The 27,543-nt window shown below is 44.9% G+C and overlaps 1 protein-coding gene across 12 annotated transcripts in view; it reads left to right on the top strand.

The window, feature by feature from the left end:
• The window catches only part of LRP1 (LDL receptor related protein 1), a 312,513-nt gene that overhangs the window by 170,783 nt on the left and 114,187 nt on the right, over positions 1-27,543 (top strand). For all 12 annotated transcript variants that reach the window (XM_083599706.1, XM_083599705.1, XM_083599704.1 and 9 more), the window contains 12 exons: positions 2,210-2,432; positions 3,390-3,579; positions 11,486-11,629; positions 14,036-14,272; positions 14,784-14,964; positions 18,483-18,705; positions 19,784-19,973; positions 21,796-21,921; positions 22,350-22,490; positions 24,512-24,637; positions 26,554-26,670; positions 27,002-27,082. In XM_083599706.1, the coding sequence (XP_083455832.1) occupies positions 2,210-2,432; positions 3,390-3,579; positions 11,486-11,629; positions 14,036-14,272; positions 14,784-14,964; positions 18,483-18,705; positions 19,784-19,973; positions 21,796-21,921; positions 22,350-22,490; positions 24,512-24,637; positions 26,554-26,670; positions 27,002-27,082 (1,979 nt within the window). The remainder of the gene's footprint in view (positions 1-2,209; positions 2,433-3,389; positions 3,580-11,485; positions 11,630-14,035; positions 14,273-14,783; positions 14,965-18,482; positions 18,706-19,783; positions 19,974-21,795; positions 21,922-22,349; positions 22,491-24,511; positions 24,638-26,553; positions 26,671-27,001; positions 27,083-27,543) is intronic.

Below are 27,543 nucleotides of genomic sequence, written 5' to 3'. Positions count from 1 at the left end.
TGATTTGCAGAAAAGCCGGAGGGGATGGGGTGGATAATGTCTACAGGTAATATATTGCTAGGCCCTGTTTCCGTAAGTGTTTTCTTTAGGGAGCTTGGTAGGTAGCTAAATCTTAAGCACACTTACTTAGAAGTAAGTCTCATTGATTCTCCATTGGGCTTACTTTCAAGTATTTAATTTTTAACTCAAGATCTATGTACAATGGGGATGAGATCTTCACCATTTGAAGATGAGGGCACCAGAGGGCACTCAGATACTGTGTAAGAATGATTCCACATACTGATGCCTCCTTTGTGTCAAGCTTGAGGTCTAGTAATCCGAGTGCCCTTGAGGGCCTTGTGGTAGATGGATACGGTCAATCTGGCCTTCTGATATCCTTGTCCTAAACCCAAATAAATTTCCTTTAGCACTGAAGCAAAGAAACAGGAATGTGTGTATAAGTATGTATTTTGCACCATTTTGTATCAGGTTGGCTGCTCTCCTGAATACTCAAGAAGCCTCCTTCTGCACTTGATGTGTTTCTTTCCAGTGTGGATGATAGATAACGGTATTTAGAAATGGGTGTTCTGTGGCCAAAGCATACCTTAGTCTGCCACCTAGTGTTTACTTTGGTTTTCTGTTAGGTAACATGATATAACACCCCTACCCCCACCCCCGTGTTAGGGTTTTCAAAAAATAAAAATAAAAGAAATGTGTACGTTATGTTGCTCTAACAATAGTTTTTGCACTAGTGGGTTACTAGTGGTGAGGCTTAAGAGGATCTCCTCCCTGCTTCTGCGCATTTTTCTCAGGCAAAAGCACGACACCAAAAGCTGTACAGTACTTCATTTTAACTTTTCCTGGCAGCTAGCTATACCATTTTTATTTTCAACATTCAGTTGTGAAGATTGGCAGGTAGACCTGATAGGAGCTGAATGAGCTAGCAGTCCCTAGTACCCTGCTACCTCAGTCCTCTCATCCAACCCCCAAAGGCCAAACTGTTCAGAAGCAAGGGTGTTTTGCAGTGACGTCTTCAGCGTACATCCCATGCACTTGAGGAGAAGCCTCATTGGACTCAGTGGAATTTCCATACAAGCCAAACATACACAGACAGAGCCAGACAACTTTTAAAACCATAGGAGTGCAGGAATAGTTGAAAAAACCGATATATTTCACTTCTTATGCATTTTAAAGTCACTTGTGTGTTAAGCATGACAAAATAGGTTCCCAGCTTCATGTTTTTTTTAACAAAGGAGATCTTTGGAACAATCCAAATCTTGGTGGGGTAGAGCTGTGCATCCACTGCTGAATCCAAAGGTCTTCTGCTCTCTCTGTCCAAGGGGAAGGAGGGATGTATTCCCCTCTTTTTTCTTTTCTTTTTGCTGCACCAGCTCCATATTGACTTAGCTGACAAGCCCAAAGATTGGACCCTTGGGTATTCACAAAGCTTTGGATCCAGTAGATGTAAATCCACTAGTGTACTATCTGGGTACACTCCATTTTCAGGGCTCCTCACTAGAATAAAGCTTGGGCCTCTGTGATGGCATGCCACCCACCCACGCTTCTCTTGAAGGACACTGGTGGGGAGACTACATGCATCCCACATGTACCCCCACCCTTCCACCATCATTGTGATGGGAGGGTTTAGGATTGCTGTCAATCTGTTTCATAATCTTCCCTTGATTGGATGGGATTGGAGACTCATTACCATCATCCCCTTTTCAGAGTTTCAAGTCCACTCTGTGACTGGACTGCTCCCTATAGACTTCATTGAAGTCTCACTCCAGAAATGAGGCAGGCTCATTTTGTTTTTTAATGTAGTACATTGCTTAAAGACATTAATTAAAAGAGGAATGTTGGATCTGGAACTTCTCAGCTAATGAACTTGTGCTCTGGTGGTTACTGTCCTGGTAGATTTTGGTCCATTAATGGAAATAACAGCTTTGAAGCTGGATTTCATTTACAGCCTGATGCAGTCCATGTTTAACCAAAAGGAAGTTCAGCTCAGTTCAATAAGACTTATTCCCATACATGATTAATGAAAAGTATTATTATTATTATTATTATTATTATTATTATTATTATTATTATTATTTGACTGGTTTCAATGCATTCAGTAGGCCTTACAAGTAGCCTTAACCTATGAGTTTGTTTAATTAAAACATGCAGATTGAATTGAAAAAAATTTCTGCTTGAAGTACTCCTCACCTGCTTCTCTGCTTTCTTGCAGGAAGGTTTTCTTCACCGACTATGGACAGATACCGAAGGTGGAGCGCTGTGACATGGATGGGCAGAACCGCACAAAACTGGTTGACACCAAGATTGTCTTCCCCCATGGTATCACCTTGGACTTGGTCAACCGGCTGGTTTATTGGGCAGATGCCTATCTTGACTACATCGAAGTGGTGGATTATGAAGGAAAGAACCGGCACACTATCATTCAGGGCATCCTGGTGAGTTCTCCTCTGGAGATCCTGCAGCAGGCATTATGGAGTCCCTTGGAACGATGGGATGGTTAAGCCCATCTCTGGTTCCTTCTGGTGCACTGCTGTCTTTGTGAATATCAATATCACTAACGGCTGTGCTTCTAACTTATCCTTCAGCTTACGTTGAGAGATACCTAAATGTAGCAATCTAACTGCAGGCTTAAGCAAACTTTTTTAAAATTAAAGCGATATTAAAAGGCCTAGGTTGTGAGCTGGAAGTTCTGAGTTCCTTAAACAAGATGACAGCACTGATGTTCAGCACAGTGACATTTGCTGCATAGAAACAAAGTGATGTCAGGATTGTAAGCAATGTGGATGAGTCAGTTCTAAGAGATCTGGAGGCCATTGGACATGCTCTGCCAACTGAAAGCACAGAGCAGCCTTCCTCCAACCTGGTGCCCTCTATATGTTCTGAACTGCAATTCCCTTCAGCCTCAGCGAGCATGGCTAATGATCAGGGATGATGGGAGTTGGAACTCCCTGCCTATTGAGATCAAGCAGGCGCCTTCATTGCACCCTCTCAGCACCTGCTAAGAACATTCTTGTTTAGACAAGCCGATCCAGGTGCTTAGAAAGTTGAGGTAATTTGAATCTGTTTTAGTATTTTAACTTTTTTATGGTTGTGATTCCCCCCCCCCATGTTATTGTTTTACCCTTTTGTAAACTGCTTTGTGTGTTTTTTTAAACAATCAAGCAGCGTTTAAATTGTATGAACTAAATAATAAATATATAAATAGTTGAGCAACCTCTGCGCAGCACCAGCTTGGGGGAAGGCAGGCATAAATTCAGAGCCATAGTGTGCCATAATTTGAGAGCAGGTACAGCGAAGAAGGAGACCAGAAGGGGAAGGCCTTCAGATGTGCAAGCTGCAAAATAAAAAGCAAAGTGATCCACACACACAAAAATCACATTTGTGCCCTCCAGATAGAGCATCTCTATGGCCTGACCGTCTTTGAAAACTACCTGTATGCCACCAACTCAGACAACGCCAATGCTCAGCAGAAAACCAGCGTCATCCGTGTTAATCGATTCAACAGTAGTGACTTCCAAGTGGTGACCCGGGTGGATAAGGGTGGAGCTCTTCATGTCTACCACCAGCGACGTCAGCCCACAGGTATACGGGGAGTGGGTTTGGGGTAGCGTTTGGAGGGAAAGAAGTGGGATGTCCTGGGGCTGAGGACCAGTTGAAGTGCCCAGCAAAACTGTTGTTGGTTTGCTTTGTTGTATCACCTTGATGTTTGGTGGTGGAGGTCTGTGTTCATTGTGAAATAAGGTAATTCTCTTTGGGAATGGTGCCAAAATAACACAAACACACACATACACACACACCTCATCAGTGCTATGTGCATAATTAAAAGTCATTCACAATGTCAAAAGACTCTATCTAGAAATATCTGCACTACATTCTAACCAGAGGACTTAGTCCACTCTCTGCATCCCATTCATTGCTTCTGTATCTATTCTTCTGTCACAACTACCATCAGTATGGCATCAGATTGAGTAATCAGTTTATTCTTGCATTCCATGTCCTGCTCACTTAGCATCACAGAGAGTGGTCCAGCCATCCTTCCTGCATCCTATTTTATCATCCATATCTGGTCAGCCCATTCTTGAGGCCAGTTTTTTAATTATCCACATAGCATTGGTCTGACTAGTCTCTCTGCCTTTGTCATATATCATCAGATTGATTGAACTGCCCACCCTCCTGCCATGGTCGGTTGTATAGGTGGTTCATTTTTATCAGGACTCTACTGAATGGCAACAAAGGAATGTCTTGCCACCCTGCTTTCTCATTATTTTCATGTATGAGCAACAAACGTCCATGAGGTTGTTTTTAGCAACAGGTTCAGAACAGTGTGCCATTCTGCAATACTGCCTTATCTGCAGGCAGCTACTTAATGATCATTTAGAAGGTGATGTATTCACACATACTTTCCCTCTCTCAGGATGGGAAAGGTTGTCCAGTGGCGTAATCTGCTCAATTATAAACCAGGTTTGGAAGATTATCTATATAGAACTGATTGGTTTAATTTGAGAATAGAGCTTAACACTTGCTAGATTTCATCTAATGCCATCTGTGGTATTAGAGGGTAGGTTGTTTAAGATTCCATACAGTTCTTAGCTTTGTCACTGCCAGATGCAGAAAGAGGATCTTCCTCACTGTTTGTTTGATTGCCAATTGTCTCAAGCAAGAGTAAAAATATCCTGCTGATACGTTAAAGAAAAGCACTAATTGGTCTGACCTCCAAAAGTTAGGGGTTTTTGCTTTTCAGGAATGGCTTCAGGATAACAAGTAAAGCTGCTACATTTTTAATTATGTTAGCTATGCCATGGGTGGATTCTGTTAAGTGCTGGAGGAGGAGAGGGGAACACACAAGTCTGAGGCTTGCTGCAGCTCAGTCTGTTCAATGATCTGCCCACCTTGTGTGCATTATACCCGGAGAAAACAGGATGATAGAGCATTCCAGACTGATTAGTGCTTGAGCCCTAAAACAGGACAAGGGAGAGAGGTGTTAAGGCTATCTTTCTTGCTAAAATGTTTTTATTGCCAGTAGAAATTTTATTGTTGGAAGTGGGAAATTCTGACCGAAACTGACTATTTATTCTGACTATTTATTTGGTTTCTGCTTAGAAAGGTGGCACATTGCTGTCCTTTAGCATTTCATGCACATGCCCATATTTACTTACATCAGCATCTGATGAAGTGGACTTTAGCTCATGAAGACTTATGCCACAATAAAGGGCAGTTCTGAACACATATACTAGGGAGTAAGCCCCACTGGAAATAATGGAACTTGCTTCTAAATAGACATGAATATACAGTATTTGCATTGTAAATATGTTTCTCTTTTAAGGTACCAGCAAGAGTCTACATTATTTTTGCTATAACAACGGGCTGGTTTGCACATCACAGTAAACCAAGGTTTATGGTTTCCTGTGAACAAGCAGTGGGGCTAGTGCATGCTGCTTAGTCACTCCCACTTTGCTTTGCGCTGCATACAATAGTGAGAAACAAACTGTGTGATTTGGCTTAGTTTTGCATGTGAACCAGTAATCATCATTTGTTTTGCTCTAATCTAGGGTTGCCATATCTTGGAAGAGAAGAAAAGAGGACAGCCTGAGCTGGGGAAAGAGGCATGTAGCGCTGCCGCTGCGGCACCCTCGCACCTCTTTCCCTGGCTCAGGCTGGCAGCAGCCACGGCATGCAGAGCAGCCCGACCTGCCCAAGCCCCCCCCCCCCCGGACATTTCTTTTAAAATGTAAACATCCGCCCAGTTGGTATGTTAGCCCCCCCCCCCCCGGACATGTCTGGGTTTTCCCGGATGTATGGCAACCTTATCTAATCAAACCATGAGTGAAAGCTAAGGTTTGTTCCTAGCTTATCAGTAATGGTTTGCTTGGGAGAAACAAACCACATGTACTGGTTTGCACATAATGCTAAACCAAGATGCGTGGTTTGCTTCACATTGCTTCAGGCACAATTAAAACAATTACAATCAAAACAACCACACCTCTGGTATTTATAGCTCTGATCTGAGCAATGAGTCATGGGGGTAAGCCCTTGCCCTTCCACTCAACAGCCATAGACTTTTATGAATTGTACACACATCTCTTCATGTTCTGGTTTCACAAGAAGGTTGGCAGTGGCTGGTATTGTTCCTGCTGCCTCCCACCAGGTGCTTCAAGAATGCTAATTAGTTGCTATATTAAAGGGTCATTTTGCATTATTTCCCTTTGGATTTAAATGGATGTTAGTTCAGCTTAGCTGTTGTTTCCTGTCAGCGGCAGCAGGAACACATGTTGTAGGTCTTAAAAGGTTTAGCAGCAACTTCACCCAAGGAGGATTAAGCACCTCCTTCACCCTAGCAGATCTAATGAGAAGTGTTACTGCTCACCAAAAATGCATAGGATGCTCTGCTTACCAAGAGCCCAAGCATGTAAATGCCCACCTTTCTGCCTGGCCTCATAGCTGCTTTTCAAAGTCCCCCTTTCTGGGTCTTGCACATGTCCCTCACACTCATTCTTCTCTATACAACTGCTGGCCTAGCTCCCTTTTGCCCTTCTAACTGCCTGTTTGTTCACGGCACCTGCTCTCATATATCTTTGCACCCAAAGTTTTGTTTGAATTCCTCCCAAGCAGTCACCCTTTCAGTGAGCTGCTGTCGTGTAGTGGCAAAGAGAAGGAACTTTACAATATAGAACCTCATGTTAGAATGTCACCTCTGCCATGCACTCCCCAGGTGGCTTTAGCTCAGTCATCCTGCATCAGCTTCAGTCACCCCATCTGCACTTTGGGGATAATAATGTTCACCTAGCTTGCAAGAATGTTTTAAGAATCACAACAAAATAATGGTCTGGATCTAGACTGAGCGGGGAATCTACATAGTGCTAAGTCACCACAAGGCTTTCTGCTTGTGCAACAGAGTGTTCTCTCCCTGTGTGCCCTCTAAATCTATTCTTGTGACTCAACTCTACAGAGCAGATTTGGGGAGGGTGCAGGGTGCATGCAGTGGATGGAGATGGGGAGGGAGTCCTGTTGTGCAAGGAGAAACCCTCCCCCTGATGGGATGATGATGGTGACAATAACTATCTATCACCTACCTACCTATCATCCATCTATCTATCATCTATCATCTATCATCTATCATCTATCATCTATCATCTATCATCTATCATCTATCATCTATCATCTATCTATCTATCTATCTATCTATCTATCTATCTATCTATCATCTATCATCTATCTATCCATCTATCCAACCAACCAACCAACCAACCAACCAACCAACCAACTCATCTGACTGGGTTGTCCCAGCCACTCTGGGCAGCTTCCAGCAAATTAAAACAACAATTAAAAAAATTAGGGCTCAGTTCCAGCTGATTTTGTTTCCTTTGGGGGGGGGAATATTATTTACAGAAAGTATATTGACAATCTGACAGACAGTGAACTGGCATAATTAGTGATGGGTTAGTTGAATACTGACCTAAGCTGTTTGAACTTAATTGGTTGGACTTAAGTCATGAGGACTAACTTGTGCCATTGTTTCTATGGGACCTAAATTCAGCCAACTTAGTCTGGATCTAACTCAATTCACATGAAATCCTTTGAACACCTGAAAGCAAATGCTTCTTTATTTATCTACTGTGTTTATAGACTTAACTCTTGTTAGTGCTTCTTCATGACCCAGCTCAGCGCTGCCCAGTGCAAAAAATGGCAGACCCTCTTCTTGTGCTTTGTCCAGCGGCTGCTTGCCTGCTATTGTTGTTAAGATGCCCAGAGTGCCTCTCTCTAGTACAGGTCAATCAAAACTAGGGGAGAAGGTGGGGAGGACATCTGGAGGGAATACAACATGCTGCCTGCTTATGATATCAGGCAGTGGTTTCCTTTGTACTACAGTGTTCAGATCTGTGACAAACCCATGCTTCCCGAAACTAGAGGTGAAAGGTTTTGAGTGTGCCAGCCTCTGAATGGATCATGGGAGCAGCTTTTGGACTTCTCACAGACATCTGGTTGTCCACTGTGAGAACAGGAAGCTGGACTAGAGAGGCCACTGGCCTGATCCAACAGGGTTCTTTTTATGTTCTTAGTCTTACACACAGCATTTGTATATTAAGGCAGCGACCATTTCGCATGGAGGGTTCCGGTCCCAGCCCTCATGCATAAGCGTGCTCTGCCCCATTAACACCCTGCCCTGCCCCCATTACGCCCTCCGTTCTGCCCTCTTCTGGGTCCAAAAGGATCTGTGTGTCAGCGATCGTGCATCAATTGGACGCGCTTAAAACGGTTACCTCCTATATACACCTAATAATGTAAAAGTGTTACTGTGACAAACAGGTGTTCAGAAATACATTTGTCATACAGGTACACTAATCACAATTGGGTTTGGCCTCAGCTTCTTACAAACCAACATTTGGAGGGCCCTTGCTTAACAGAGAAGGGCCGTTCAGACCAGCATGCCATTTCGTGTGTGTGAAGAATTAAGATATTTTGTGCATTGTGCTAGCGTGCAGAACAGCAATATAAGCGCTCCTGGAGGCTGACCACATCTTGTCTGAAACCTCGGTGGTATGTGTGTGTGTTCTAGCTCCCCCCTCCCCCCTCCTGCTTCAGCAGCACTCCAGTTCAGCTTCCTCCAGCTCCTGTTACAGATGGTTGTCAAGTTCTCTCAGAAGTGTGTGCACTGGTTGCAAAGAGCCTCATGTATCACTTTTAATTCAGGTTAACTTACTGGAAATTACTTCTAGTCTGTCCAGCATTTGAGTATTGGCTGTTTCTGACCTATAATCTAATCACCCAGTCTATGCTAAAACCTGATAACATTAGCTGTGCCCCAAGTGGGCCCTCTTGAACATTTGGTTATCTCCCAGCAGCTCTTTCACACACACACACACACACACACACACACACACAGATCTCAAAAGCGGTTTCCAGAGAGGACTCTGCAGCATATGATTGACTGGTTGATTGATTACTGCCCTGCAGAAAAGGAAAGAATTAAGCAGATGTGGCATCTTGAAATATTAATGGCTTCCTCCAAGGGCTGTTCTTGCTTCTTCCCCAGAGCAGATATATTTGACTAGGTCACAGTGCTCCCAGGAAAATCCTTGAACAGTGGCTGAAACTTTTTTTGGCGCTCAGTGGTGTGCTTCATTCTCTCCCCTCCCCATCAATCAGCATCCTGCACTCTTCCGCTTCTCCCCGCAAAGCCCTTCCATTCATTGTACTTAATCAGTTTGCGTGTTGAAAATCCTCTTAGAGCCTTTGGTTGGCTGCTTAGGATTCACTGAACCATTAAGCTAATTGGCAGATTTCAGGGAGGGAAGTCTCTGTATCATCTGGGATGGCTACCACTCAGTGTATTCCCTAACTCAGAGCTTTCCAAACTTTTCATGTTGGTTTCACACTTTTTAAACATGCATCATTTTGTGACACGGTAATTCAGTTTTAATAGCAAACCAGAGGTTAAGCTAACCCCTTTCCAGTTCCGGGAGGAGCATGGGGAGCGTTTACACGACACACCTACATACTGCAGCCAACACACTAACATGTGACACACAGTTTGGAAAGCTCTGCCCTAACTAATAAAGCCAGGACTAAAATGGGTGGGGTTGTGGCATTCAGGGTCCTCTTAAGGCCAGATTTGAGAACTTGTGGCCTTCAGATGTTGTTTGTTGTGTAACCATACCAATGATACGGGTTCCCCACATGCTTCTTTTGACCTGGGTACAAGGCTGCATGGGATGACAGCCAGAAGTGCCCAAAACAGGATGTACGTTTGATTCTCAGATCCTCTTTCTGAGTATCTGCGTAATGAACTAGGCAGCATCTTGTGCAACAGTCTGGAGGGAAGTGTGTCCCATGATCATGCATCTCACCAAAATGAGCCAGCTCAGTTAAAAGAAGCTGCAGATCATGAAAGCACAGTTCAAAAGTTGAAAGGAGCATCTTTCCTAACAATTCTTGTTAAACCTATTACTATTAGCTTAAAGTTGCTGACTCTGAAAATGGTTCTGGAGCCTCAGTTGGTGCAAAATGCAGTGGTCAAAAATTAGACTGATGCCTCTCAACTTTGATCATATGTCACCAGTCTTAAATGAACTCCAGTGGCTGCCTCTTTGTGTCTGATCCCAATTCAGAGCGTTGGTGCTTTTGCTCAAAGCTCTTTTAAAGCTTAAGAACCAAGTGGTTGAGCTACCCTGCCCACACAACACCATCAGCCACTGATGCCCTTCTCCCAAATGCCACCTCCAGCTTTGTTGCTGTTGTTTTGTTTCACCCCTTCCCCTATTCGGGAGTTACGCCTGGCACCAATTTTGCTGTTTTTCAGATGCCAGGCAAAAACTTTCACAACATTTTTACTAGCATAGATAGTGGTGCTGTGGTCTAAACCACAGAGCCTAGGGCTTGCCGATCAGAACGTCGGCGGTTCGAATCCCTGCGACGGGGTGAGCTCCTGTTGCTCAGTCCCAGCTCCTGCCAACCTAGCAGTTCGAAAGAATGTCAAAGTGCATGTAGATAAATAGGTACCGCTCCGGCGGGAAGGTAAACGGCGTTTCCGTGTGCTGCTCTGGTTCGCCAGAAGCTGCTTAGTCATGCTGGCCACATGACCCAGAAGCTGTACGCTGGCTCCCTTGGCCAGTAAAGTGAGATGAGCACCGCAACCCCAGAGTCGTCCGCGACTGGACCTAACAGTCAGGGGTCCCTTTACTTTTAATGTCATAATTGCACTTCTTTCTCCTGGTTGTTTTGAGTGTACTCTGGTGTTGTTTTATTTGTTCTTTTGCAAACTACTCTGAAATGTTTGATAGAAGGTGGTATATAAAGATTTTAAGTAAGCAATAAAATTGAGTGAATTTCCCAAGGAGTGTCTGCGTTTCTTAACCTGTAGATGCAGCACCTCTAGACAGAACAGTAGCTTTTATAAGAATAGGTAGAATAATAGAAATTATCCCAATTTCTCTGGAGAAGAGTGAGTAGTGGGGTGCCACAGGGTTCTGTCTTGGGCCCGGTCTTATTCAACATCTTTATCAAAGACTTGGATGATGGACTCAAGGGCATCCTGATCAAATTTGCAGATGACACCAAACTGGGAGGGGTGGCTAACACCCCAGAGGACAGGATCACACTTCAAAACGACCTTGACAGATTAGAGAACTGGGCCAAAACAAACAGGCCTTTGTTTGGTCCCTGTTTGGATGGGTGACTCCCTGGGATCCACATGCACAACATTGCCTTTGGTTCTACAGTAGAAGAATGGTTGGATGTAAATGTAGGTGATAGATAGATAGATAGATAGATAGATAGATAGATAGATAGATAGACAGACAGACAGACAGATAGATAGATATAAACACATACAGACCTTTATACACTTGACATTTCTCCAATATGACCTTGCTGTTCACACTTGGGGCATGTCAAGTGCATGCTCACGGATGGTTTTAAGAATCACAGTGGAAGATAAAAGATGTAGGCTGTGTAGCTAATAAACTGTATGGACTTTTCTTTGTTGCTGCAGTGAGGAGTCATGCCTGTGAACAGGACCAGTTTGGCAAACCAGGTGGCTGCTCTGACATCTGCCTCCTTGGAAACAGCCACAAGACCCGGACATGCCGGTGCCGGTCAGGATTCAGCCTAGGCAGCGATGGAAAGTCTTGCAAAAGTAAGTGGCCTGCAGACACTGAGTCTGGGGTGAGGTGGGGCCAGGCCAGGCCGGGAGGGTGAGGTGGGGAGGAAGCTTTGCCTTTCAGTTTTAGTCAGCAACAATTTGCCTGAATGGTCTCCCCCTGTGAATCATGGTTGTCAGCCAGCATATATTATACAAAGGTCATTGGTGAGACAGGGTCACTTATGCATCCTGTTGACAAATAGGGAACATTATGGCGGCAGAAGCAAAGTCGAGAGTGGGACCGATGACTTGTGAATTTATTCAGGGCAAAGAAACAGGGGAGGGACTTGGAAACTCATGACAGAATCCTAAGATTTGAGTATTTTTGGCGGAGTTGGGCCAACTCTGGATGAATCCACCACCACTTCACCCTGTGCCATAGCATGGCTTTCCAGCAAAATAAGCAAATATATTATGCAGGAGTCAGAAGGTAGCACCATTTTATCACCACAGCATTGTCCATTTGTATCCTGATTGGTGCTAGCAAACCCACCACAACAGTCTTGTGGGGAAATAAGTCTTGGCCCCAAGCTCCCTGTTGGCCTGGAGGAAGAGCAGCACAGAGGGAGTGCTAGAGGGGCAGTTGGGAGCCCAGATCTCCCCACTGAGCTCTCTCTCTCTGGATTGGTGTGTGTGTCCTGAATGTGCCAGCATTATTTCATGAGCCTGTGGCTTATGGCCTAATGGCTCTTCTCCTTATGGGAAGCTGATGCTTTTAACATTCCATACATGAGGTAGTAGGCAAAGGTCCTACCCAGGCATCCTGGCACCATCAGATCTCCACTAAAGAAAAGCCCCAAGTGACCTCTGAACTACTGCCTATGTGATCTGGGTGCAAGGGAGCAGAGGCACACATGAAATCAGCCCCAGCTAGAGTTCCCGGAATACCAGATGATGCAATGTGACAGATGTACTGTATGAGCCAATCTGTTTGTGGATATAAAGCTGCTGGTCCAGAGTCCAACTTGTGGTTGGTTTTAGGCCAGGAAAAATCCTTGCACAAGAAGGGATACGGGTTGCCAGATAAATACCACAGTGTGAAAAGCTGTTAGTCACCAAGCATCTGTCCTCCTTCTTCTTCTTAACTCATCAGTTCAATGGAAAAGGCCAGAACCTGCAAACCTTCCTGATCTCCAGTTTTCCTTCAATCTCATAGATACTGACTATGCCCTAGAGGCTGAAGACCAAGCAGTTGGCTGGGTTTCCTTGGCTGTAGACTAGGCACAAACAGATTAAGTTTAGAAGTGGAAGGGAAAACGCTTAGCAGCTCGAGTGAACAAATGCTCAGTGGTCCTCATGATTCTGAGCAAGAGCTTGTGGATATGGGGGCAGTATTGCTGAAAGACAGTAAATGCAGTGAGGACTCACAGTGCCTTGCCCTGTGGCTCCTATGAGGCTTCCAAATGTATAATTTTAAAATTCCTCTCTTTCCCCCCCATCCTAGCAACATTAGGACTGTGATTTCCACAAGCAGATCAGTAAAATAATTTCACGTGATGCATTCCACTTAAGGGATTGTTGTCCCAAAACGTGGACAACTTTCTACCTCTCTTTACAGGCATTGCTTCATGCACTATGCAGTCACATGGCCAGCTACTTGCTCTTAACCATCCTTCTGTTCTTACCCAAACATGCCAAATGTAATTGTAGCATATAAGCCAATTGAAGTATATGACTCCAAATGTATGGGGTGTTGTTGGTTTTTTTGTATGTTGGATTATTTGCTCTCTAGTGCTGGTGTTTAGCTATTGCTTGCTTACGATTTTAAGCAGCATGGGAGAGAATTTGCAGCTATGCAGTCTTCCAATGCAAAATATGCAACAGTTTGCAACAAGGAAATGAACTTGAGGAATCAAAACAGAAGTTCAAATATATGCAGGTGACATTGTTTTCAGATAGCTGCTTTCTGACTTAGCAAGTGGAAACTAGCTCTGGTCCTCTCTGCTTCCCCTGTTTTCAAGAATAGAGATGACTACTGCTTGTCTTTTCATGGTTGTAGGTGGAAATTAGATGCACCATATGGAGGCTGACTTTAAAAGGGGATTGAACAAATGATGGATAAGTCTTTCAGTGGCTACAGATCATGATAGTTATATGCAGTCTCCAAGTTTTAAGAGGCAAATATGCCTCTGAATACCAGTCGCTGGGGAGCAGCAGGGGAAGAGTGATGGTTGCCTTTGTGCCTTGTTTGTAGGCTGCCCAAAGGCATCTGGTTGGCTGCCATGGAAAACAGGAGGGTGGGCTAGATGGACAGTTGGGCTTATTCAGCAGGGCTGTTCTTACGGGTTTTAGTTTGGTCATTGTGGAAGACAGGAGTGCCCAAGCTTCTAGATGAGCTTCAGTGCAAATCAAAGTTAGTCTAGCTTTGTTGTTTTGATGCTTCCCATTGTCATTTTCCAGAGCCAGAGCACGAGCTGTTCCTTGTTTATGGCAAAGGTCGACCAGGCATCATCCGTGGGATGGACATGGGGGCCAAAGTTCCTGATGAGCACATGATCCCCATTGAAAACTTGATGAACCCCAGGGCCTTGGATTTCCATGCAGAGACTGGCTTCATTTACTTTGCTGACACCACCAGCTACCTGATTGGGCGACAGAAGATTGATGGAACAGACAGGGAAACAATCCTGAAAGATGGTATGTACCCCTTTCATCCAGGCAATTGTCTGCTTCAGTATGCTAGGTGCTGGTCTGGTTTCCTTGTACAGTCTGTGTGGGGCTTGGAGTAGAGAGAGTGAGGTTCAACTGCCTACTTACAAGAAAGGGTAGAATTTGGATTTTGGTACACAATTTTGCTCAGAACGTAGGCCAGCTGGTGGGTGTCAGAAAAGTGCACAGCACAGCACAGATTGTACTATTTTCACGCATAGATTTCTTTATGTTTTTTCTTGGGTACCAACCCGAATGTTGTGTTCTGCTGCTGAATCTCTCTCTCTGCGTCTTTTGCAGAGTAGGTGTGGTCTGCACATGTGTGTCCATCATGCCTCGTGCCTTGTCTGTTTCAGTAGAAATCAAACCAATGGAGTACATGGCACCATTCATATGGCCGTGTCACTTTCACTTCAGTCCTCAGTTTCTGATGTGTCCCCATCTGCCTGGCTTGCTTTTGCTTTTGCTGAGCATGATTGTTGATTTTAACTCCTTCTAGGCATTCACAATGTGGAAGGCATCGCTGTGGACTGGATGGGGAACAACCTCTACTGGACTGATGATGGGCCCAAGAAGACAATCAGTGTTGCCCGGCTATCAAAGGCTGCACAGACCAGGAAGACTCTGATTGAAGGACAGATGACTCATCCTCGAGCCATTGTGGTGGACCCCTTGAATGGGTGGGTGTCACCATGCCATTCCAATGAGGACCAGGGAGCCTACTTTTGGCTGCTGTTTAATAAGGATGGGAATGTAACAGGGATGCAAAGCAAAAAGTGGGCATGCACAGCATCTGTTATCCAAACTTCAGTTGAATTCTCTGCCTAACCTATTTCACAGAATTGTTCTAATAGGGAAGGGGAGAATCACACCACCTTGAGTTCCTTGGAGGAAAGATGGGATATAAGTTAAATAAACAAGCTGGCCAAGAGGAATAAGATAGGCTGAACAGCTCCAAGCTTGTGAGAAGTATTGTTGCACACCACCCCAGTCTCTGAGCAGAGTAAAATTTCAGGGGTTCCAGGCACGCTTACCCAAGGTCTGTGTTTCCTTTTGGAAGCGAGGCACAATGGAGTCGATGGTGTCTTTACAATACAGTGGAACCTCGGTTGTTGAATGTAATCCGTTCCGGAAGACCGTTCGACTTCCGAAACGTTCAACAACCGAGGCACAATTGCCAGTTGGTAATTGCAATGGATAAAATGGAGAAACGCACCTCAGAAGACATTCGACAAGATGAATTTAACAGGGAGAAATGTAAAGTATTGCACTTGGGCAAAAAAAATGAGAGGCACAAATACAAGATGGGTGACACCTGGCTTGAGAGCAGTACATGTGAAAAGGATCTAGGAGTCTTGGTTGACCACAAACTTGACATGAGCCAACAGTGTGACGCGGCAGCTAAAAAAGCCAATGCAATTCTGGGCTGCATCAATAGGAGTATAGCATCTAGATCAAGGGAAGTAATAGTGCCACTGTATTCTGCTCTGGTTGGACCTCACCTGGAGTACTGTGTCCAGTTCTGGGCACCACAGTTCAAGAAGGACACTGACAAACTGGAACGTGTCCAGAGGAGGGCAACCAAAATGGTCAAAGGCCTGGAAACGATGCCTTATGAGGAACGGCTAAGGGAGCTGGGCATGTTTAGCCTGGAGAAGAGGAGGTTAAGGGGTGATATGATAGCCATGTTCAAATATATAAAAGGATGTCACATAGAGGAGGGAGAAAGGCTGTTTTCTGGTGCTCCAGAGAAGCGGACACGGAGCAATGGATCCAAAATACAAGAAAGAAGATTCCACCTAAACATTAGGAAGAACTTCCTGACAGTAAGAGCTGTTTGACAGTGGAATTTGCTGCCAAGGAGTGTGGTGGAGTCTCCTTCTTTGGAGGTCTTTAAGCAGAGGCTTGACAACCATATGTCAGGAGTGCTCTGATGGTGTTTCCTGCTTGGCAGGGGGTTGGACTCGATGGCCCTTGTGGTCTCTTCCAACTCTATGATTCTATGATTCTGTGACTTCTGAGGCACGTTCGAAAATGGAAGCATTCATTTCCAGGTTGTCATTGTTCGAAAGCCAAAACATTCGACTTTTGAAGCATTCAACAATCGAGGTTCCACAGTATATGGTTTATTTATACATATATACAACCTGCGCCTATGATGGAAGGGTTCACAGCATTCATAAACAAAGAGGGTCTTGCTTCTCCCATAGCTGCAGCCCTGGATTCAAACAGTCATCAGCCATGACTCTGACCATCTCTCTAGCTTGCTGCATTTTACAGACTTCCACCATTACCAGACTGCAACCTTTTTTCTCCTAGCTCACATCATGGTCAACATTGAAAGCCCAAACTCTGGCCTTTGTCTTTCTAAGCAACTCAGAGCTGGAGGAGGGGCTGCTCCCAAAAGCTGTGCGAGAGAGTCCCCTCTCTTTGTCTTGTCTTTCTTAAGGGCTCATCTCCCAGGCGATTTCCGGACACGAGAAGCTTACCTGGCTTACATTCTAATACTTGCTAAATCTAGCGTCTGACATCTGGTTTTAACACTCCAAGCATTGATTAAATTCTAACATTTACTGAATCCAGGAGTTTAGGGTGTCTAGCACCCGCAAACTCATAACAGTATATACCTTCAGCCCCAATAGCAAACCTTCTTCAGTGTCTTACATAAAGGAATTCCTGGCAGTAGCGGCCTGTTTTTGACTAGATTATGCTAGGCCTGGATTTGTCCGGAGCTGTAGCCCTACGTTCCAAATAGTGTCACTCACATGTTTGTGCAGTTCACTGAGCCTCTTGCATGTGATACGGGCCAGAGAGTTTTCACTCACCAGGAAGGAATTGTTTTGGTTCGTTTCCTGCTGCATCGACTCCCCAAAGACTTCAGCTCAAGAGTTCATTCTGTTTTCACACTGGTGTCTCTAGGGCTGCCAGTCCCTGGGGGATTAAAAGGCCACATCCTGCTCTTAGGAGCTGCTCAGACAGGCCCAGCAGGGAGCGGAATTGCAATGTGTACACACTCACAAGCTCTCTCTCTTGAGTCAGGAAGCACAGTGGGTGGGTGGGGAAAGGCAAAGAGGGGGGGAATAAACTTTAATTCCATCAGATGAGCTGTTTCTTCCTTGTCCCTATCACTATTATCAATAGTGTGTGTGTGTGTGTGTGTGTGTGTGTGTGTGTGTGTGTATATATATATATATATATATATATATATATATGCTGTGATTATTCTCCATCACTCCCTTTCCTCCACCCCACCTGCTCAGCTCGTCAGACAGGGTTCAATAATCTTAATTTCCAAGTATTTCCATGTCTCGATGCTGGTCATTCAGAAGAGCCAATTGCTGTGCCACCTGACCTTTCAAGCTTGCATGTGTCTGTATCTGTTCGTGCAATGCTTTTCCAGACAGTACAGCGCAATGTATCTGGCGAGGATTGAATTAGCCATGCTCTGCTTGGTTAATATGAATAAGTGAGATGTGCAGGGCCCAAGTAGGTATTTAAAGAGAACATGTTCCTGAGGAAGGGAGGGGAGAGGAGAACCCTGTCACTCAGCATCTTCTAATAGAGAACTTCTGCTCTTGAACTTTTGCCTCTCTACTTGTCCTCTCAGCTGCCACTTCTGCTGCACTAGTTGGCATAAATGGGGGGGGGGGCTGTCTTAAAGCCATTTGCAAAAGAGTTATTTGAAGCAGCATCTTGTCCCTTCTCCTTTAAACTTCAGAGTGAGCAGGTGGGCAGAGGGAGTGTCTCCCAGCCCCTGACACCACCTGCCCACGTGCTTAAAAGACACCTTTGTCAAATGCTTGAAGACAGCTGTCTTAAAGCTGCAAAGAAGCAATCTCCCCTCTCCTTTAAACAAGTGGGTGATAGCTGGGCAGGGGAGATAACTTCTTTACAGACCCCTTTGGATAACTGTGTGCCTGTTGCCCCAGGAGACCAAAGCTCTCAGATTGGGAACCTCTGTGCCAAAAGTGTAGCCTGGTTTGCTGGGTGGTTTTGCAGCTAAATGTAGATGGGACTTTGTGAAAAGGAATGCAGTACACTGTGGGGTTATAGTCTCTCTCTCTCTCTTAATATATTATAGAATGCAGTTTATGTTTAATGTATTAAAAAGAAAAGAAGAAAATGGAGAAACAAAGGATGCAGAACTTAAGCATAATTGGTTTTCTTTTCTCCTCTATTTTTGTTTTTGATACATAAGCTGGATGTACTGGACTGACTGGGAGGAAGACCCAAAAGATAGCAAGAGGGGAAAGATAGAAAAGGCTTGGATGGATGGCACCCACCGCACCGTCTTCATCACCTCCAAAACTGTCCTGTGGCCCAATGGACTGAGCCTTGATATTCCGGCTAAGGTGCTGTACTGGGTGGATGCATTTTATGACCGGATTGAGATGGTTACGCTGGATGGCACAGAACGCAAGGTCAGTATCAGCTCTGCCTCTGCCTCTCACACTGGGGCATATTCCTGCCCTTTCCTTCAGTTACCTACACCTGCCTCCCTCTCTTCTCAGCCCAGTGATTTCATGCAAGGCTCAAGCACCTGTTTGCCTTGTGTCTTTCTGAGTTGTTTGTAAGCTGTATTTGTTCTCTTTCTCAATCTCTGGGCTTGAACCCATATGGAGAGTAATAGATATTCCTCTGACTGCTTTAACAGCTGTAGCATATCTAGCAAAAGGCACACCCCTGAAAGTGTGGGAGGATGGGAGGAGTGTAAAATTTTAATTGCTGGAGGTGTGTGCTTTAAGGATGAGGGTATAGCCTCCCAATGGAAGGAAAGGTGGCGGGGTCCCTATAGTGGGGAGATCCAGATTTATACTATTTTGAAGACTTGGGGCATTCAGAGTGGTGCTTTGGGAGGGAGGGACTTATGACACACCTCCCTGTAGCATCTCAGGTACCATCCAATAGGTTGCATGTAACTCTAGTGCAGCTGCCATAATCACTGCAAAACATTCATGATGTTTGCCCTTGCAGAGACAAAAACATCTGTTTACCATCCACTTCAGTTTGCAGCTTGAATGCTGGTGAGCAGCAATTTCCGCATGATGAAAGTACAATGTTTGTAATAGTGCAGCATGGAATTCCATTTGCTGAAATCAATGGACACGATGAAAATAGGTTCATTAATTTCAGTGGGTCCGTTCTGAGTAGAACTCACTGAATACAACATTATATTTATTTACATTATTGCATTTATCACAGGGACACAGGAGTTTGCTTTACACTGAGTCAGACCGCTGTATTGCTAGCTCATTATCGCCCTGCATCATCTGGCAGCAGCTCTCCAGGATTTCAAGGGCAAGGGTCTAACCCTAACTGAAGATTCTGGAATTGAGCCTGGGTCCCTCTGCCGTTGCTCTAGCAGTCAGCTATTGGCCTATGCTGCATCTTAGGTCCGAAAAAGGCATCACTAGAGTGGTATTTGGGTGGTTAGTTAAGAAGAATCACAGCATATCTAGAAATGCCCATTTTTGTCTCTCTTTTTCCCTCCTCATGCAGGTTGTGTATGATGGTAATGAACTGAACCATGCATTTGGGCTGTGCCACTATGACAACTTCCTTTTCTGGACAGAGTACCGGAGCGGTATCATCTATCGCTTGGACCAGACGTCCAAGGCCGTTAAGCTTTTGCGCAATGAGCGTCCGCCAATCTTTGAGATCCGCATGTATGATGCTCAGCAGCAGCAAGGTGCGTGGCAGGACAGGCACAGGATGCGCTGATTTCTTGCAACTCAGCCACTGACAGCTTCTTATCCAAGTAGGCTGTGCAGGAATACGAAAGGCACTGTAGGGAATCAGGATCCCAGGTAGTCGAGGCAGGAGACATACACACAGGTGGTTCATTTATTATCTGCCCGCTGGTTTCTTGTGGTACAGAAAGGATCTTTTAATTTTTCCAGGCACTGAGGCAGAACCTAAGTGCAGTTTTGCATGGCAAAGTATAGCTGTGGTTACTTACAACCGCCCAAGTTGAGCTGAGGACTTGATGCGCCACCCTTGCCTTCTGCCAGCTCTGTGCTGGGGTGATGGTGTGCGTGCCCATCCACAGAAAGGGCTCTGAGTGCCCCCTCTGGCACGTGTGCCATAGGTTCACCACCTAGGTTCACCTAGGCTTACAGTGTAGTACAGTTTACTCCTGTCTATGAACTTTTTATTCAGGAGACATCCAGCCTGTCTAACTAGAGTTCCTTTCAAGTCTGTACATATTAAACATGTGAATAGATATCTATCATTGGAGTAAATCATCTGCTCAATAAAATAGGTGCACAAAAATTTACAACCCTTGTATAAAACATGCAAAAATTAAAATACGAAAACAAGTTTAAAATTACTTCAACTTTCTAAGCATCTGGGTAGGCCTGTCTAAACAGGCATGTTTTAGCAGTGTGTAAGAGAGGCAAACAAACCTCCCAAGAGCTTAAAGGGCTTCTGGTATCTGGTATTTTTGTTGCTTCCCTTTTGTGGTCACCTGTTTAGTTGCTCCTGTTCTCCCGTTTCTGTTACAGATAGGTAGCCGTGTTGGTCTGCCATAGTCAAAACAAAAAAAAAAATTTTTTTTTCTTTCCAGTAGCACCTTAAAGACCAACTAAGTTAGTTCTTGGTATGAGCTTTCGTGTGCATGCACACTTCGTCAGATACACTGAAACAGAAGTTGCCAGATCCTTCTATATAGTGAGAAGGTGGGGAGGGGTATTACTCAGAAGGGTGGTGGGAATGGGTTTCTGCAGATCCCGGAGCCTGGATGGGGAAAAACAGTTTCTTCAGTTTAATGGACTCTTCATGCCTTATTATTGCTCTTCTGTAGTCACCAAGGTTCCTTTTCATTGTTCTGCCAGGTACATGGGCATGACCTGCCTGGAAATGGAACCTGTGCAAATGGCCTTTCCCATAAAATGGGTCTTTCTCATAAAATTAGTATCCTCCTCCTGGGGTGCCAGTTTTGTGGCCCTGTCCTCATGCGATTGACCCTGTCCTTGGGGATAGGTTATTTGGAGAGCCCCTCCTGGCTGCATGGGCTTCTGCTCATGAATAAGCTGCTCTCTTGCTGCTGGGAGAACCTTCAAAGGGACCGTGGTATAGGGATTAAAGTGAGAGGAAGTAAGGAAGAAGAAGGCTTACAGAACAACACCAAAAAAGATAAACAATGCTAGAGAAAAGCTAGCTTGAAATTGATGACTACAGGAACAAGCACTCAGAGAAAGAACTTGGCGTCGGAGGTTTCAAAAATCTATGCAGATACCTCAAAAATCTCCAGAGCTAAAACTGTGATTGCAGTTGTATTTGGGGTGGGGAAATAGGAGTTGTGCTGGGATAGACAGGTCCCAGGAGCAACCTGATTAAATTACAGAATTAAAGAGTGAACTCCCTACATAAATACCATTCTTTCCATTTCCCTCCCACTGAAACATTTTCCACTGGTCTCTCTTGGTTTTTCTTCCTTCCGTATGTCATAGGCATTCTTACCTGTGAAACTGTGGCTCAGCTTCTCTTATTCCCTATCCTTTTTGCAGTTGGCTCCAACAGCTGCCGGGTAAACAATGGAGGCTGCAGCAGCCTTTGCCTTGCCATCCCCAAAGACAGGCGGTGTGCCTGTGCAGAGGACCAGATTTTGGCACCAGATAACGTCACCTGCCAAGGTAACAATATGCAGAACACAAGTGTGATAGACAAGAGATTTCTAGAGTTTAACATTCCCTAGAATTGTTCCTGTCTGCATCCTGGAAGGTAGCATATATAAAGCAGCTTACTTTGAGATTCCAGACAGTTGTGTGATTAACACCTTCCCAGACACAGTCTAGCATACAATGGTCACTTGCAGGTGTTTTGAGTTCTCCACTACTAAAGTGTCAGGTACCATCTCCAGATAAACACTGTCTTGTTGATAATACTATATATTGATGATTGCACTGTGGAGCTGTAGTTTATTTAGTTATTTATTGAAACTTCATCAAGCAGACTCTAAATATAGTTTGGCAAAACACAATTTCCCCCTTTTTCCCTTTGGAAAATGCCTCTCATTTAAACTCTCCCACATCAAACTGTCCTCTTTTTCTTCCCTGTCTAGCCAACCCATCCTACATCCCACCTCCTCAGTGCCAGCATGGGGAGTTTGCGTGCAAGAACAGCCGCTGTATACAGGAGCGCTGGAAATGTGATGGTGACAACGACTGCCTGGACAACAGCGATGAGGCACCTGAGCTCTGCCGTGCGTATTTGCTTGGGAACACCAGGGGGCTTGACCAGTTCTTGTTTCTCTTGAGTCAGGATGGTCATATGCCCTGGGCAGGTCTGCACTCAGCGTATACAGACCGGGCATGCCTTGGCTGAACTCACATGATGTTGGTCAATCCAAAGTGTTTTTTCAGTTGATAGAGAAGTCTGAAAATGAAGGATCGGGATTTGAAATTGAGGTGTGGGATTGCATATTTAGCTTTGCATCTACAGAAACAGACAAAACTGATGGGACCCGGGAGCCTGAAGTAATCCATGTCAGTATTCCATGCTCCTCTTCCTGCCCTGCCCTGCCCCTGCCTGCCCTTTGGACACTGCCAGGACCCTGGGCATTTAAAACAAGAGGTGGTGTTGCAGGGACATAATTGGTTATCTGATGTAAGATGTAGCATCATAAAACTGTAGAGTTGGAAGGGACCCAAAGGTCATCCAGTCCAGCCCCCTGCAATACAGGAATCTCAACTAAAGCATCCATGATAGGTGGCCATCCAACCTCTGCTTGAAAAGCTCCACTGCCTCCTGAGGGAGCGTTCATTTAAAAGCAAGTTGCTTGCTCGTATGGTTCCGTAGGAAAGTCTGGAAATGTTTCCATGCCTTTCTCTCTCTTCCCTTTTGTCATCACTAAATCTACGGAACAGCGGACAGTGAAACAGTGGTTCAGGGACCACAGCTCAGTGAGAGAGTAGCTGCTTTGCATGCAGAAAGTCCCCCATTCAACCTCTGGCATCTCCAGTTATCAGAATCAGGTAGCAAGTGACAGGAAACACGTTTCTATAGCCGAGACTCTGGAGAGAGACAGGGATGAACAACTGATCTGGTATAAGACAGTTTTCTAGGAAACAGAATAAATTGTGTGAGGATTAGTCAATTTACAGTGGTACCTCGCAAGACGAATGCCTTGGAAGACGAAAAACTCGCAAGACGAAAGAGTTTTTCGTTTTTTGAGGTGCTTCGTAAGACGAATTTCCCTATGGGCTTGCTTCGCAAGACGAATCGTCTTGCGAGTTTGTTTCCTTTTGAAGCGGGAACTGGGCTGGCAGGGAGCGAGCGAGGGAGTGACCTACCTTTTCCAGAGGGATCCTCTTCTGGAGAGGGCACAGAGGAGGCAGGTGGGCTGGGATCCAGCGGATCTGGCTGGGTCTCTGCGCCGCCTCTGCCTCTCTCTCTCTCTCTCCCCCTCCCCACGTGGCTGCTCCATTTTGCCCTAACTGCGCGAAGGCAGGAGGAGGGGGACCAAGGAGGAGGAGGAGGAGGCATCCACTGCGCTTGGGCCGCCGCGAAGGCGCCTTTGCGGGGGTGGGAAGAAGCCGGGAGCAGCTGCCGAGACTGTGGGGAGCCCGGCGGCGTGGCACAAGGTAACGGGGGGAGCAAGGGAGAGTCCGCGCCGGGCGCTTCGTGCGTCCGCCCTCGGTTCCTGGGCTCGAACTTCCTTTGGCACCTCGTGGAGAGAGAGGGAGAGGAGCGGGCTGGGGCTTTGATGTGGGACGCGGTTTGGCGGAGCGAAGACGCGGCAAGGCTTGGCAACAGAGGAAGGGGGGCTGTTTTCGTGGGGAGGTGGGAGGGGGTGTCTTTGCCTCTTCCCGGCAACAGATCCTCCAAGCTGGGGAAACTCCTCCTGCTGGGTAGCGACCCGCTTTGTGCTTTGCCCGCTATCCCATTATAATACAGTACCAGGGTGCATCCGTGCTTCACAAGATGAAAAAATCCGCAAGATGAAGAAACTCGCAGAACGGATTAATTTCGTCTTGCGAGGCACCACTGTATTCAGATCTCACAACAAATGTTTTGAGTTGCTGAATTTGATGAGTTTGTCAAAGAATGCACATTGCCTTGACTGAAGAAATAGCTTTGTGTTTCTGATCTCAAGTATATTACTTTGGTAAGGGAGGAGGGATATTCTTACCCAGTTTCAGATTATTGCAATGTGTGTAGGGGAAAAGAATGGTCTTGAACTTTAAGGTCCTAAGCTAGAACCCACCCTTTGCCACCTTCCAGATCAGCACACCTGCCCCTCGGACCGTTTCAAGTGTGAGAACAACCGCTGCATCCCGAACCGCTGGTTGTGTGATGGGGACAATGACTGTGGGAATAATGAAGATGAGTCTAACTCAACATGCTCTGGTGAGAGCCCTTATCTTATCCATCAATCACATTTTTACAAAATCCTATCCTTCCTCCAAGGAGCTCAGGTTGCCTCGCTGTCTTATCTTTACAAACACTTACGGTGGTGGTTTGCTGAATGTAGAGTGGGCCCATAGAGTGTAGTGTTAGGTGGTTGAATGCTGTCATCCTTGCTATTTGAATTTTGACTCTATAATTGCTAGGGGGCAGGCAGATCACTCAAATTCTGTATCAGTCCACTTTTACATGTGTTCCTATTTAAGCCTGTTGTGTCCCATTTTTGCATCAGTTTGCATGGAATTCTTACCCAGAAAAATAGAAACGGGTATTCACTTTTACAAGGTCTGAGAGCTGCCTTTTAAAATTGATATTCTTTTGCCACCGACTTCCAAGTGGCTAAAACATAGTCTACATTATTTAAGATGTCTTAACTATTTTATTGCTTATGTGTTTGCCTCCCTGGGCTCCTTTGGGAGGAAAGGCGGGGTATAAGTAAATAAAACGAATGAATAAATAAAAATGCATCATTGCACTCTCAGAGCTGCAAGTGTCACTGGGTGGGTGTGGAAGGGATGTACCATTACTACTGCTAAAGTTAGTATATTAGAACAGCTGTTTACAGTCAACAGTAAACAAAGAAACAAAACAAAGAGTACAGCATAATGGCTTATTCAATACTTATTTGATACTTGCCTTATTTGATGTCACTTTAGCTAGTGTTCTTACACGTTTAACTGTCCACTTAAAGCATAGGGAAAAGATCTTGCTATTTTGAAAATGAGTGAACAGTGACCCCTTCTCTATAAATGTGTCATTTTGAGCATTATATTGAACTCCTAAGGCCAGTTTTGTATGTATGCAATGCTATATCATATATATTGGGGGGTGGGGGTGGGAAGTGTGTGCCATTCTGCTGCCGGGAATTCCATTAATTTCACACACACACACCATGTTTGTACTAAAACCTAAGCAGCTTACTAAAAATAAAAATAAAGCCTTGAAATTGTGAATAAAAGATTGCTAAAATATGTATTAAAACACTTAAAAGATAATTAAAATCATTTTTTCCTTAGGTTACATTCATCAGATTAGATTACATGCTATTAAAAATCCATGAACATTGTTATTCCTGGATTTATAAGTTTAAATCATGGTTCCATTTTTTTCTTGAAGGTGATATTGGTTTGAACCACTGACCTATTTTCAGACAGTAAAGCATATAATTAACCAGTCAGATTTAGTGCCTTGTGTTTTGTTAGTCATGTTTCAGTTGATATCATGCAATGCAGTTTTCTTTTCTTAGCCAAGAGTTTATATAATATATGGTGGGTTTGGAAGGTATTGAAAAAAGGGTCGGTGATAACCATCCATAAGTGTTGTTAACTTCTCAGAAGAAATTATCTGTATTGGCAGCCATAGTTGTCCCCCAGACAATCTCACTGGGAGAAATCACACATCATCTTACGCTGTTGCTCCCAGGGCACTTGCTGCCCCATTTTTAACATGTGTGGTGGTAGACCCCAGTATTTTTTAGCTGCTGACACAGCTATTACCTGGTTAGGGTAGTGAGAAATATATTCTGAAAGGTAACCTCAGACTACCTAGTAATGTAAGTGCTTCAGAAACATGGGAAATCTAAAGGCTAACTACATATCTTCACCTTAATCCAGGAGATGTGGCTCAGGTTGGTTTACATCAGAATGCAGGGCAATCAGATTCCTCGAGCATCCCTGATAAGTGGCCCTTTAGATGCCCCTTTGGACAGTGGTAATATGCCATCTCTACAAGCATGTTTCTTTTGCATGTTCAGATCTTCCCGTTAGCCTTGTTCTAGCTCTCCTTGTGTATTCTGACATCTTCAGGTACTTCCAGTAACGTTGCTTCTTTTATTCATTACCTCTTGTCTCTCCACCCAGCTCGTACCTGCCCTACCAACCAGTTCTCCTGTGCCAGCGGCCGTTGTATACCAATCTCCTGGACCTGCGACTTGGATGATGACTGTGGGGATCGCTCTGATGAGTCAGCCTCATGTGGTGAGTGATGGAAGATGTTCCAGTGTATATGCAGGTCCCACTTTCTGAATGCTTGCTATGCGAAAATCCCCTTATCCGAACAGGAGGAATTAGTACTCAAACTTTGCTATACATACCACAGATTCAAATATCTAAACAGCCAGAGTTTGCCCACTCCCTAATTTGTTTGTGCTTTGCTTGTCAGTGGCAGCTATTTTGGGGCATGCAGGGAGGGAGGGCTAAAGGGGTGCGGAGACACTCGCTTGAGTACATGTCAGGATACCAACCCTTTAAAAGCATTCTGGACATTGAGATAGATGCTGCTAACACTGTTGTTGTTTTACCTCTGCAGCCTACCCAACTTGTTTCCCTCTGACCCAGTTCACTTGCCACAATGGCCGCTGCATCAACATCAACTGGAGATGTGACAATGGCAAGTGCCACATACCTGACTGATAGCCTGCTGTGGTGATTGAAATAGTGAGATCAGAAACAAGGGGAGGCTAGCTGTGATGGGGAATAGGGGATTATTTAGGAAAGGGAGGGCTTGATCTTCTTTTTTCCACATTTGCAGTCTCTGCATGGTACCATTCTGTTTGCTTTAATATGCTGCCTGCTCATGTGTGCATGAGGGGGGTGGGGCTCACCTTCTATCTGATGGTACTAGGCTGTCTGTAGCCTCATGAGCTGCCCTTTTCTCCCCCAAGAAACCCCGTTCAGAAGAAGCCAATGGGTGGGCAATGCAAGCACAAAACTTCTTGGTCTTTCCATCCTGACCTTCCTAGCAAGGACAGGTTTGCTGGTGCCATTTTACAGCTGAGTTAAATGCGTAATTCCATTCCACCAAGGCGTTTAATGTGAACCAAGGAAGGTTTAGCATACATGGACTTGAAT

Source organism: Podarcis filfolensis, assembly GCF_964270895.1.
Source record: "Podarcis filfolensis genome assembly, chromosome: 2".
Taxonomy (NCBI): Eukaryota; Metazoa; Chordata; class Lepidosauria; order Squamata; family Lacertidae; genus Podarcis; species Podarcis filfolensis.
This window is presented reverse-complemented; position numbering and strand designations above follow the sequence as displayed.